Here is a 13,271-nt window from a genome sequence, read left to right as displayed (position 1 = left end):
CTAGAGTCCAAAATTTGTCATGAAAATACAGATGTTTCTTGACTTACTATGGGGTTATGTCCCAATTAGCCCACTGTAAGTTGAAAATATCCAAAGTGTTGCGTATCTCATTTAATTTATTAAACACTGTACTGTAAGTATAAAACAGAATAACTATGATTACTGTAAGCAGAGTTTCTACTAAATGCACATCACTTTTCACAGCACTGTGAAGCGAAAAAAACGTTAAGTTGAACCACTCTAAGTCAGGACTCATCTGACTGGGACTACAGGCATATGCCCCTGCGACTGGCTAGTTTTTTTTTTTTTTTTTTTTACAGAGGTGGGGGTATCACGTTGTTGCCCAGACTGGTCTTTAACTCCTGGGCTCAAGTGATGCAGATGCAGAAATTCTTAACAAAATTTTAGCTAATCACCCAATATATAAAAATAGTAATACATCATGACCAAATGGATTTTATACCAGGTATACAAAGGTGGTTTACAATTTGAAACTCAAACAATATAATTCAAAAACTAGCAAACCAAAAAGGAACACCACAATTCCCTCAATAGATAAGGAAAAATCATGTTACAAAATTCAACATTCGTTCCCAATAAAAATTCTCAGCAAACTAGAAATATAATACCTGATAAAGGACATCTACAAAAACCCTACATTAACATCTTATGTAAAGATGAAAAGCTGACAACTTTCCCCCTAAGATCAGGAACAAGACAAAAGGTGTCTACTCTCACCATTTTTATTTAACATGGTATTAGAGTTTCTAGCAGAGGCAAGCAGGAGAGTGGGGAAGGAACATGGGAAAGCATTGAGCTTGAAAAGGAAAAAGACTGTCTTTACTCACAGACATGATTTCTTTGTATGACTATTCAATGAAATCGACAAAAACACTACTAGATGTGTGATTTTAGTAAGGTTATAGTTTTGATAGAATATCAGTACACAAAAATAAGCTGTATTTGTATACACTAGCAACTAATAACTGGAAACTAAAATTTAAAAAATTACAATAGCATCAAAAAATAGAAAATACCTAGGAAATAAATGTAAGACCTATACACTGAAAACCGTATGACATTGCTCAAAAAAAATTTTTTAAGGGACATACGCCATGTTCACAGGTTAGAAGACTAAATCATATCATCAATTCTCCCCAAATTAATCTACAAATTGAAGGCAATTCCAATCAAACTCCTAGTAAGCTTTCACGTAGAAATTGACAAGATGATTCTAAAATTTATATGGAAATGCAAAGAACCTCCAGTGTCAATGAACTTTGTAAAAAAAGAACCAAGTTCAAAAACTAATACTACCTGATTATAAAACTGTAAAACATTATAAAACTATAACACTTATTATAAAACTACAGTAATGAAGATGTTGTGGTACTGGCATCTACATACATAAATCAATGGAACAGAATAGTTCAGAAGTAGGCACATGTTTACGGACAACTGATTTTCTGCAAAGGTAAAAAAACAATTCGGTAGATAATAGTCTTTTCAGTCAGGCGCAGTGATTCACGCCTGTAATCCCAACATTTTGGGAGGCCGAGGCGGACAGATCATGAGGTCAAAGGATTGAGACCATCCTGGCCAACATGGTGAAACCCCATCTCTACTTTAAAAAAAAAATTAGCTGGGCGTGGTGGTGCACACCTCTAGTCCCAGCTACTCAAGAGGTAGAGGCAGGAGAACTGCTTGAACCCAGGAGGCAGACGCTGCAGTGAGCTGAGATTGCTTCACTGCACTCCAGCCTGGCGACAGACCGAGACTCTGTCTCAAGTCTTTTTAACAAATGACGCTGAGAAAATTAGCTATGCATTGGAAAGAAAAAGAGCCATGCAAACTTTAATTCATATTTCACACCATACATAAAAATTAACTCAAAATGAATCACAGACTTAAACGTAAACTCTAAAATTATATAACTTCCAGAAGAAAGCACAGAAGAAAATTTTTGTGACTTTCAGTTGGGTAAAGATTTCTTACATATGATCCCAAAAGCATAATCCATAAGAGGAAAAAACTGATAAACTTCATCAAAATTTAAATTCTCCCCTGATACTACGTACAGAATGGAAAAAAGAGACAGGATGAAAGTATGTGCAAATGATACCTGATTAAGGACTTGTATCTAGTATATACAAAGACTTCTTAATACTCAATAATAAGAAAAATAACCCCCAATTTAAAAATGAGCAAAAGATTTAAAAAGACACTCCTGAAAATAAGCGAGAGACAATAATCAACATCATTAGTCCTTGGGGATACTCAAAGTCATGAGGTGTTATAACACACCTATTAGAATAAATGAAATTAAAAAGACTGATTCATAACAAGTGTTGGCAATGAGTTAGCAAGGATATAGAAGAACTCATACACTGCTGGTAGGAATATGCAAAGGTACAAGTACTTTGGAAAACATTTTGGCAGTTTGTTGAGTTAAATATATACCTATCATATGATCCGACCATATTTACCCAAGAAAAATGTCCCCAGGGATTTGTCTATGTACTTTGTCTGTAAAACATACAAACAAATACTTTGTATGTATTTGTTCATAGTACACTGTCTGTAAAACCCAATGTCCCATCTATAGATCAATGGATAAACATAGTACATGGTATGTACTATGGGAAAAACCCAAAAAAATTTGGGAAAAACCCACATTTTCCCAAGGGACAAACAAATAGCCATATAATGGAACACTACTTAGCAATAAATAATTACTGACACACAAAACATAAGTACCAAAACAATTATGCTGAGTAAAAGCCGCCAGATAAAAAAACAGAACATACTGTATGATTCAATTTCTACACAATTTTGGAAAATGTAAACTAATCCACAGTTTAGTTAGCAGATCAGTGTCATGGTCTGGAGAGGAATTACAAGTGGAGGAATTTCAAAGGAGCACAGGAAAAACTTTTGGGCATGACAAGATACTCCATTATTTTGATTCTGCTGACGGTTTCACAGGTGTGTATACACACGTCAAAATGATCAAACTGTACACTTTTACTACATGCAGTTTAATTTTATGTAAATTATACATGAATTAAGCTGTTCAAAAAAAAACATAAAAAGGGTAGGCAAAATGAATGATGCAACGGAGGGTATCACTATTTTACTCAGGTAGTCAGTGAAGGACTCTCTGATATGATATGGTGACGTTTAAGCAGAGATTTTAATAAAGTGATATTGGAGATATTCCAGGCATTCAGGCAGAAGGTGGGCAACAAATACAAAAGTTCTCAGGTCACGGCACTTAGCATATAATTGTTGCTGAATAAACATTTGCTGAATGAATGGTTTGAAGTTTAGGAGATTTGGAAATATGTAGACTTAAAAGGAAAATGGTCAGTTTAGTCTACAACAGGCTAAAGTTGAGGGAATGGTTAAGATGCCCAAAGACAGAGATGTTCTGTACAGTTGGATAAAAAGGAGCTGATACCGGGTTGATAAGTAATGACTATGAATACTGAAAATACAGGGCAGGATGATTCAGACTTAAAAAAAAAAAAAAAAAAAAAAGAGTCAAGAACTGTTATTAGGGTAAAAGAAAAACCAGTAAAAAATAAAGGATGAATCAATATAAACACAAGAGGAACAAAACAGCTCAGAAATATAGAAGCAAAAGATCATTTAAAAATGAAAAAGGAAAATGTGCCAATAGCTAAAGTGAGGTCAAGGAAGACCAAGATAGAGGTTGCCTATTTTACTTCTATAGGACCTACTACAGTATCAAACACATGTGGAGAACTAATAAATATTTGTGGAATGATGGAATATATGACCAGAATCTCACTTTTTAAAAAGTTCACCTATAGATTAGAATAAGCCTAAATTTTATCTTCTCAGGAATCCTGCCTTTAAATACTCACTAGCCATGACCTAAACTTCACTTCTAAAACTTAATAAGCCTTTTGATTGCTCATTTTGTTTTGAGTATATTTTTGAAAAATATTACTCATCTATTCTTATGCTTTTAGTATCTCCTTTGTCTTAAAAAAGAAGTGGCAATACAAGAGGGTTGCGGGCATGGAAGAGAGTTGATAAAAGAACTGCTCATGCCTCAAATTCTGGTTACCACTGCATCTGAATTTTTCCTGAAACCAGATACCTACACTGGCCCTGAAAAGCCTAAACTGCATATTAAAGACAGTTCGATGTTTAAAAATAACCTATTTTAGATAGCTTAAGTGGTAAACAAACCAGGAGACCTTCACTAAAAAGCGTAAACAAACCTGAAACCAACCTAAAGGAATTGCCATAATAATGTATCATTTCATTTATAAAACAATGACTGTGGTACAAGTCTGAGGAGTTTAATGACAAAAAGAAAAAACTTAAATGAACACTGGGTTCAAGGGAATACAGCCATCTTAGGATGAGATACACTTCTACATATATGAAAGCAGAATGACAAGTAGGGGAGAAATAACACTTGAAATAATAGATGTGTGCGTGGAAGGAGGCAACAGAGGGTAGAAAGTTTGAATTTAAAGAGATGGGATATTACAGGAGTGAAGGAAATGTAGTAGATATGCTGGAGTGAAGTGGAGTGCTAATGAAAGAGGGACTCCACATCTCAGTAGGTCAAGGGAAAGAAAGTCTCAGCAATAATTATCAGGAAGGTGATTATCATAGAAATCACTAAGGTTACCAGAGACTGGGAAGAAAAGAGATGAGGAGTCAAAGAGGGGGAAATAAATAAATTTATTAACACTGAACTGTATGTACACTCATAAATGGTAAGGATGGTAAAATCTGTATGTATATTTTACCTCAGTAAATAAATAAAGTCTGAGAGTAAAGACCAGAGAGAGAGAGAGAATATCTATATGCTATTGTCTTATCTTAAAGCCATGTTGCATATGATAGAGTAACAATGATCAACTGTGTTATTAAACAGCATGAGCCTCAAAAGTGATATACTTTTTGATAACAAATGTACCATAAACATTCCCTCATGAAGGAAACATGAGTCAAGTTAAAAAAAAAAAAAAGTTCACCTAATTGAAAGTGAACAAACAGTATGGTACTTCTGCAGCAGTCAAGTAACTTACCTGGTCATATCCATAAGGCCTCTGCTGGGGTGGCTGTGGTGGTCCAGGCTGTGTTGGTCTATATCCCCCATACTGTTGACCTTGTCCCTGTGGGTAGTTAGGATACTGAGGACCTGGACCACCCTGTGAAGGACCTGCAAATAATTAGCATAGCAAAAACCCATATAAAAAGATAAGTCCCCAGAACTCAGGAAAGGATTTGAACTAGAGATGTTACTATATATATATATATATTTTTTTTTTAGATGGAGTTTCGCTCTTGTTACCCAGGCTGGAGTGCAATGGCGCGATCTCGGCTCACCGCAACCTCCGCCTCCTGGGTTCAGGCAATTCTCCTGCCTCAGCCTCCTGAGTAGCTGGGATTACAGGCACGTGCCACCATGCCCAGCTAATTTTTTTTGTATTTTTAGTAGAGACGGGGTTTCACCGTGTTGACCAGGATGGTCTCGATCTCTTGACCTCGTGATCCACCCGCCTCGGCCTCCCAAAGTGCTGGGATTACAGGCTTGAGCCACCGCGCCCGGCCAGTTACTATATTTTTCTATCTAAACTAAAAAACATAGTTTGGTACCTTGATTTCCTCGAACGCTTTCTGAAATAAATTTGAATGGTAATAATAAGAGTAAAAATACTGTAATGCTACTTCATTGTAACTATTGTACTATGCCCTCGTCATTACAAAATGTATTTCAAAATACATAAAAAAGACTCAGGGAGTTGTAAAGCAGGTTAACTCCACGATGATAAGAAAATTAATCAATGTATCTAGTAGAATTGACAAGTGCAAGCAAAAGGAAAAAGAGAAAGAGGCAGATTCAAAGAAAAATACTGAAATAACTTCTGAATAAAGTGGAGGAATAAATGATATTTACAACCGTATGACTCCAGATTTATATTTGCAGTCACCAAAAGTATATACTATGCATTGACATATTTATTACCACAGTATTTTAAAATAGAAACTAAAAACCTGAAAACCCACAGGTTACATGTGAAAAAACTTGATTTAAAAGTGACACTGAGAATTAATCACCTTTAATGCTTTATCCATAAAAATAATTTCAAATTCCAGAGATGGCAAGGGACTGATTTGGTTTGCTAAAGAAACATGTCTGTTTTATAAACTCTACTACTTTCCACTGTAAAGAACGCTTTAAAAAGCATAAACTGGGCCAGGCACAGTGGCTCACGCCTGTAATCCCAGCACTTTGGGGGGGCTGAAGCAGATGGATCACCCGAGGTCAGGAGTTAGAGGCCAGCCTGACCAGTATGATGAAACCCCGTCTTTACTAAAAATACAAAAATTAGCCAGGCATGGTGGCATGTGCCTGTAATCCCAGCTACTTGGAAGGCTGAGACAGGAGAACTGCTTGAACTCGAGAGGCAGAGGTTGCAGTGAGCCAAGATCGCGCCATTGCACTTTAGCCTGGGCAACAAGAGTTAAGACTCTGTCTCAAAAAAAAAAAAAAAAGGATAAGCTGAAAAGCTTTGACATTTAAATGTTTTCTATCGTAGCCATTCAAATCCTGCCATAAAAACACTGACTTCAGAGAAAAGTATCAAAAGAGAACAGTAAGTTTTCAAGCTTAAATGAATTCCATCAGTCTATTATTTATTTAATTATTAATATATTCAATTATTAAAACTTTATTTCCATTAGAAAGAAAGGTTTTTTTTGACAACAAGCCTATGGACAAACAAAATAGAAATTTATCTTAGGATTCCTGATGTCTAACAAAACAGCATTTAACTATAATTCAAAAATTAAGATTTCACCCTCTCTTACCAATGAAGATATTTCTCTTGAGTCAATGAATTTACCTGATTTAGCTGCATTACATCTGTTTTCATGCAAATGCAATAAAACCAGAAAACTGTATTTACTCAAAGTATAAGTACTAAGTAGTCACAAAATGAAAAGGCCATCTGGGAAGGGCAAGAAAATTCCTTTGTGGGAAAAAAAAAATCCATGGAATATTTCTAAAGTCACATCTAGAATTTGGAAATCAGAACTTATCATTTTTAGAAAAATACCTGACTCCCCAATATCTGATTGAGTTTCAACACATATGCTGAGGGGGCAAGGGAATTTCAGTCTGACCGTAGTTCTAAGATTTGCTATCACAGGTAGATAGAGATGCCCACAGCAACAGCAGAGCTTAAGTCAATGACTAAAAATAATAAGACATTACTGATGTGAAAAAGAGACCCTATTAGGAAAAGATGGAGTCAGTATTCTTAAGCAGCTACTTTTCTTTCAATAGAGCAATATCTAAGAAGGTTATAGTAGCCTGAGAGTGAAGATTAAAGTAACAGGCCTAATCATTCCCCACTCCCTATCTAATAAGTAAATTTTAAAGTCAGATATCCAGGTAGTAGATATTGTGAGTATATAATAAGAAAATACGGCTATACTTCTCCCAAATTCTGCATGATTCACAGCTACAATAAACTCATCCCGATGGATATGTATATTGCTATTTAGGAAATGCCAAAACATTTCCTTTATCCATTCTGAACAGATTTTGTTTGTACTCACACGCACAAAAAAAATCAATGTGTTTAAAAAAAAAATTGTATCGGCCATTAATTTTTAAAAATAAATTTGCTATTCAGATTATATACATACGTTCAATAATTACCCAATCATCAGTTTTCCAAGCACATGCAAGGCTACTAGTTAGGCATGACAAATAGGTCTAAGGATTCATTTTTCTTCTTTTAAATGACTTCACACCTTACCTTTGGTCAATGAACAACCTCTAGTTTGTAGTTCTTTTTAAAAAGGTTACTAGTTTATCTAATAGCAACATTTTAAACCAACACTTTAATAGCAGACTAGGCTAAAACTGAATTTTCAAGTAATAATTATTGGATACGTAAGTACTAAATATTAAATACCCACTTCCACATTTTAAAACAATCATCACCACATTTTTTGGTGATAAAAACAAACTGTACAAAGCTTTACCGTAGCCCTGCTGCTGTCCTGGGTAACCCTGCTGCCCTGGGTACTGCTGCTGCTGTGGTGGATATCCCTGTTGTGGAGGTGGTCCCTGGTATGCATCCTGCTGTTGGCCATACTGTGAATTTCCTACAGGGTAATTAAAGAAGAGGAAAAAAACTGAGAAGTTTGCTTAATTAACTTTTTTCCCTCTAAGATGCATAGCCAACAACACAAGAACAAAATGAAATGCCATATTGATTTTTAGAAGTTAACAAAACAAAGAAAAAACTCAAACCAAACAGAAGGATTTCGGCCAAACAAACTGCAGTTAAAGCCAATTTTGCAAGGTTGAACTGCAGCATTTTCAGCGTCTCTGCCATACGAGCATTACATTTACTGGAACATCACAGTCATAAGATCATGACTATGCTAAATAAAATAAAAAAGACAAAATTAAAGACAGCTACAAGAGCACACACTAGCTACACGAGATCAGCAAGCTGTTTCCTAAAGGCACTATACTTATATTTAAAATTATACATATGTAAACACACACGAGAAAAAAAAGTTGGATTGATGGATTTATGTTTGAATAGAAAATTTCCACCGAGGAAAAAATTATCTTTAATGTTTTAGTCTTTTTATTTTTGTTAGAAATGGCAAGTCATGGTTATACATTTTAAATATTTGTAAGGAAATTATTTTGATTGTTTTGGGCTCCTTCTAACTTTCAAGACAGCCAGCAACTAGTATTCTACAAGAGCTTTGCATGGGTAGAAGTTGTCTTATGCAAGAATTTTCATTCCTGTAGAAGGGGATATATGTGTATGTGTGTGAAGGTATATAGATACCTCCTTCGTAGTAATGTTGTGAGGAATCCTCATAAGGCCTATCGTAGCCTTGTTCAGGATACGACGGTTGCTGATAACCGTAATCATTATGACCTACATCAATTCGACAAGAGACAGGAAGAAACGTTAATGGCCACTGAGTGAAAACCCTAAAAATATTTAAACTTTCAGATAAAATTGAAAAAAAAGAAAAAGAAATGGAACATAAAAAATTATTTCAATTGCATTAGCCAAAGATTTACCAATGTGATTGTTTTCATATTGAGATAACGTGCAAATTGTTTTAAAAGCAAAAAGCAGTAGTTTTAGAAACATTACACTTATTGTCTTAAATCTGATAATCCTCATCGAGGGGGAAAAAAAACACCTTTATCTCCCATTAATAAAAAAAAAGAATAAAAGTATCTAGGTCTTTCACATGTAAATAACCTTAATTAAATCAGAATGAACAAAGGAAGCAATTATCCTATTTTGTCAAACACCTGTTCTGCTGGTCTCCAATTCCACAGCATACGCTAAAAACAATGCAAAATATAAAAGAGCTCTATAAGTTTTTCCCATGATTTCACATTCTAACATTTACTTGCGTAAAGTTAAATACCTCAAAGTATCTTCAGATGGAAAATTATATATCTTAATACTGCCATTTTGGAAACTTTTAGAAAATATTTCAAGTATCATAAATATCCATCTTCATAAAATTAAAAATGTGTTGAGTGTTAGAGTATATCTTTAGTTTTAAAGCACAATACATTTTACCTGCGAGATAACTGGACTCTAATGAAAAATAATACTCTTTAATTTTTACTAAGAAAATGTAGCAAATAACCTTTTAGTTACCCAAAATCTGAACTCAACTGTACAAAAATGCCTAATTAAGAACATAGGAATAAAGTTATAAATAAACATTATACACAGTGCTCTAGTATTCTAATGTTCCCACACCACCTCATAAATACCTACATCGAGGGTTGGCAAACTATGGCCTGCAGTCTTACTGTGGCCAGTGGCATGTTTTTGTAAACAAAGTTTTATTGGAATACAGTCATGCCCTTTCATTTCAGTATAGTGCAAAGCTGCTTTCATGCTACAATAAGAGTTCAGTAGAAGACCATATAACCCACAAAGACTAAAGTATTTATTATCTGGCCCTTTAAAGAAAAAGTTTGCCAATTCCTAATCTATATATTTACTAACATAAATATCCAGATATGAGAGAAAAGAGCCAATGTTGTTTATAAAAATTGTCAATATAAATAGAATACTCTAAATGTCAGATATAAATCAATACACACCTATGCAAAAATTATACTCTTCAAAATTAAATCCACTAATAAAATGAATTAAAGTAACCTTAATGTTTTGCTATTTACAAAATAAAACACCTATATATTTTGAACAGAAAGATCATACTTATGACAATATAAATTTCACATTTCAAGAGATACCCAGGATCAAAATAACAATGTCAAATTTAACTCTTTAAAATATAATTAAAAATAAAAAAATAAAAGTCATTTATTTTCAGCAGACTTAACACACATAATTTAACAAAGTAGATTTCACCTCTTTAAAATATGTATAGTCTACTACAACCATACTAAAGCTTTTAATTAAAAAACTTAATACCATTTATTTTGTTTTGTTTGTGAAAAGAAAACAAAAAAAAATCGACATTCTGAATAATGCAGGGCAAGAAAATCTGAGAATAAAGTTTCCTAACCAGAATTATCCATACATATAATCACTATCACTAATAAACATTTATTGTATGTAATATTTAATAGGTGAGTATTTGCTCTGTGTGTACAGTCAGAGCCTCTGCAGTAAAAACCAATGTCCTTAAGTACAAATGTACCTTTATGCTTCATGTATTAACAAAAAATGACAGGTAAGGTTTTTTTTCAAATATACTAAACTGTATTTTCTCGCAAGCTGACATGGGCTGCTAGTCAATGGCTGCTAATACTTTAGCTTTAAGTTTCTTAGTTTCTCTGTTCAGTAATTCATATTTACATCAAAGGAGCATATATATATGTGTGTATATATATATATATATATATATATATAAATCTTTTGGTAAATCTTAACAACTCATCATTTTGCAATGTATTTTTGAATTATTTTTTCTTCTACATTCTATTATAAAATTTTCAAGCATACAGAAAAACTGACAAAACTGTACTGTGAAAACCTACTTGTATGCTTAGATTATTAGTGTTCAAATTTTCCTACAGTACACTGCATCTTACCAATTTTTCCACAAGCCACCATCTACAAAAAACAAAACAAAAAACCCTAACTAAAAATCTTACTTCCAAATGCCTTTCCCATTCTACTCAATCTCTATATGGCCACATTACGGATATAATTTAGTGTCCCAAATTTTCCTCAAAGACAAGCACTAATGTAAACCATAGTTTGTTAAGAAGTATGCAACATTAATTAAAATGATGAGACTTGGAAAAATAACTCAAGAACTATATTCTCTATGTATCTGTACAATGAATAAAAGTCAACTAATGGGTAAACTTTATGGCATGTGAATTTTATCTTAAACCTCTTATTAAAAAAGAGAAAATCAATAAACATAGGCTTTGGCTGAAATCAAACAACCCTAAAAATATAAAAGGATCCTCTTTTATAAAAGGATTCCAATGACAGATTGTGATTCCTGATGGTACTAATGGAATAGCTACAAAAAATATGCTTTTAATTAGATTATAAACTAATGCTATCATTGGTATTTTAGAGTACTGAAATGTTTCTAAATTTAGAAGAAACAAATTGTTAGTTCCTTCATCCTCATTAAAATGTTTTATATAACTCCCTACATTAATATTCGACAGGGACAGAAAGTGGGAAAGTTAACATCAGGAAAGATTACCATCAGGGTAATATTGCTGGTTCATGCCTTCTGGAGGACCTTGTCCACCATGACTGTATTGGTCCCCATAATAGTCTTCCTGGCCTGAGTACTGCTGTGGTGGGCCTGAAAAAATACAACCAGTCAAGATACAAATAATGTGTTCTCTATGTTATCAAAGATTTTCTAATTTGATATTATGAAAGATTATTTCTCAGCTATAAATTCCCCTCTCATGATGTGGCATTTCAGATACTTTTAGCTATTCATATACATACGCATACACATACACATACACACAGAGCAGCTTCACTATACCACATTTACTAAAATCAATGTTAAGATCATACATGCAGTATCAAAAAATACCAACTCAGAAAAACAAATGCTAACTTCTTAAAAATAGGTTCAAATTGGTAGCAAATTAATTTCCTTTTTAGTTTGATGCTACAGTGCTTTTAAGTAAAATTGGGTTTATTCATGACTCTATATTTAATAACTTCAAAAACAAAACAGTATTTTCTCTTGTGAATTAATGAGCGTTTGACATAAAATTTTATGACGTAACCTTTTCCCAGAAAATAAAAGAAAGCTGTGTATAAGGACTTCCAATCTACTTTGTGGCCCCTTTGTACCTACTAGAACCCTACCTTTCATTAACAAAAAAAAAAAAGGAACAAAAAGCCCTGACTTTGTCTAGATTAAAAGGTCATTAAAATTTAAAGCCTTTCAATTACATTAGGTAGCAAAGTTTCCAAATGGAATCTTACCCTGTTGAGGAGGTCTATAGGGAGGAATCTGTCTCTGACCCATCATATGATTGCCTTGGTTAACTTGACCCATCATTCCCATAGGTGGCTGCTGTCCTTGGTAATGCTGTCCACCTCCCTGTGGCATACTATATTGCTGAGAAGGAGGCTGCTGATGCATCATTGGACCTGAAACAAGACACAACATTATATACATAATTTTTTGTATATAACTTTAACCTCTCAAGAGAAATAAGATACTCTTTTATTATCATATGGGCCCCAAAATATGTAATTAAATGCAGTAAAAACTGATTTCAAATAATAAAAACTAGTTTTTGAATTAAAACTCATATGCCTAAAATAATCTGCAAACAAAGAAAATAACCAATCCATGGTGATTAACTTGAAATCCACTGGAAGATGATTCTTTTTTTTTGAGCCAGGCTGGAGTGCAGTGGCGTGATCTCGGCTCACTGCAACCTCTGGCACCCTGGTTCAAGCAATTCTCCTGCCTCAGCCTCCCAAGTAGCTGGGACTACAGGTGTGCGCCACCATGCTCAGCTAACTTTTCTATTTTTTTAGTAGAGATGGGGTTTCACCATGTTGGCCAGGATGGTCTCGATCTCTTGACCTCGGGATTCACCCGCGTCGGCGTGAGCCACCGTGCCTGGCCTGGAAGATGATTCTTAGTCATTTTTTAAAACAAAATGGATACAATATATGAACACCCTGAATGTATTTTCCATTACATACTATCTAATATTTATCTATACCATCTTT

The 13,271-nt window shown here is 34.0% G+C and overlaps 1 protein-coding gene across 6 annotated transcripts in view; it reads right to left on the bottom strand.

Annotated features, from left to right (window-relative positions):
* SS18 (SS18 subunit of BAF chromatin remodeling complex) overlaps positions 1 to 13,271 on the bottom strand; it is a 100,660-nt gene that overhangs the window by 39,022 nt on the left and 48,367 nt on the right. For 5 of the 6 annotated variants that reach the window (XM_032293151.1, XM_032293152.1, XM_032293150.1 and 2 more), the window contains 5 exons: positions 12,510 to 12,677; positions 11,761 to 11,865; positions 8,874 to 8,966; positions 8,047 to 8,169; positions 5,076 to 5,209 (listed from right to left, as the gene is read on the bottom strand). In XM_032293151.1, coding sequence (XP_032149042.1) covers positions 5,076 to 5,209; positions 8,047 to 8,169; positions 8,874 to 8,966; positions 11,761 to 11,865; positions 12,510 to 12,677 — 623 coding nt within the window. The remainder of the gene's footprint in view (positions 1 to 5,075; positions 5,210 to 8,046; positions 8,170 to 8,873; positions 8,967 to 11,760; positions 11,866 to 12,509; positions 12,678 to 13,271) is intronic. The other variant, XM_032293154.1, reaches the window with a different exon arrangement.

Source organism: Sapajus apella, unplaced genomic scaffold, assembly GCF_009761245.1.
Source record: "Sapajus apella isolate SASKATOON/1434 unplaced genomic scaffold, GSC_monkey_1.0 scaffold29, whole genome shotgun sequence".
In the NCBI taxonomy this organism is placed as follows: Eukaryota; Metazoa; Chordata; class Mammalia; order Primates; family Cebidae; genus Sapajus; species Sapajus apella.
The sequence above is the reverse complement of the archived record's forward strand: the minus strand, read 5'-3'. Positions and strand labels throughout refer to the sequence as shown.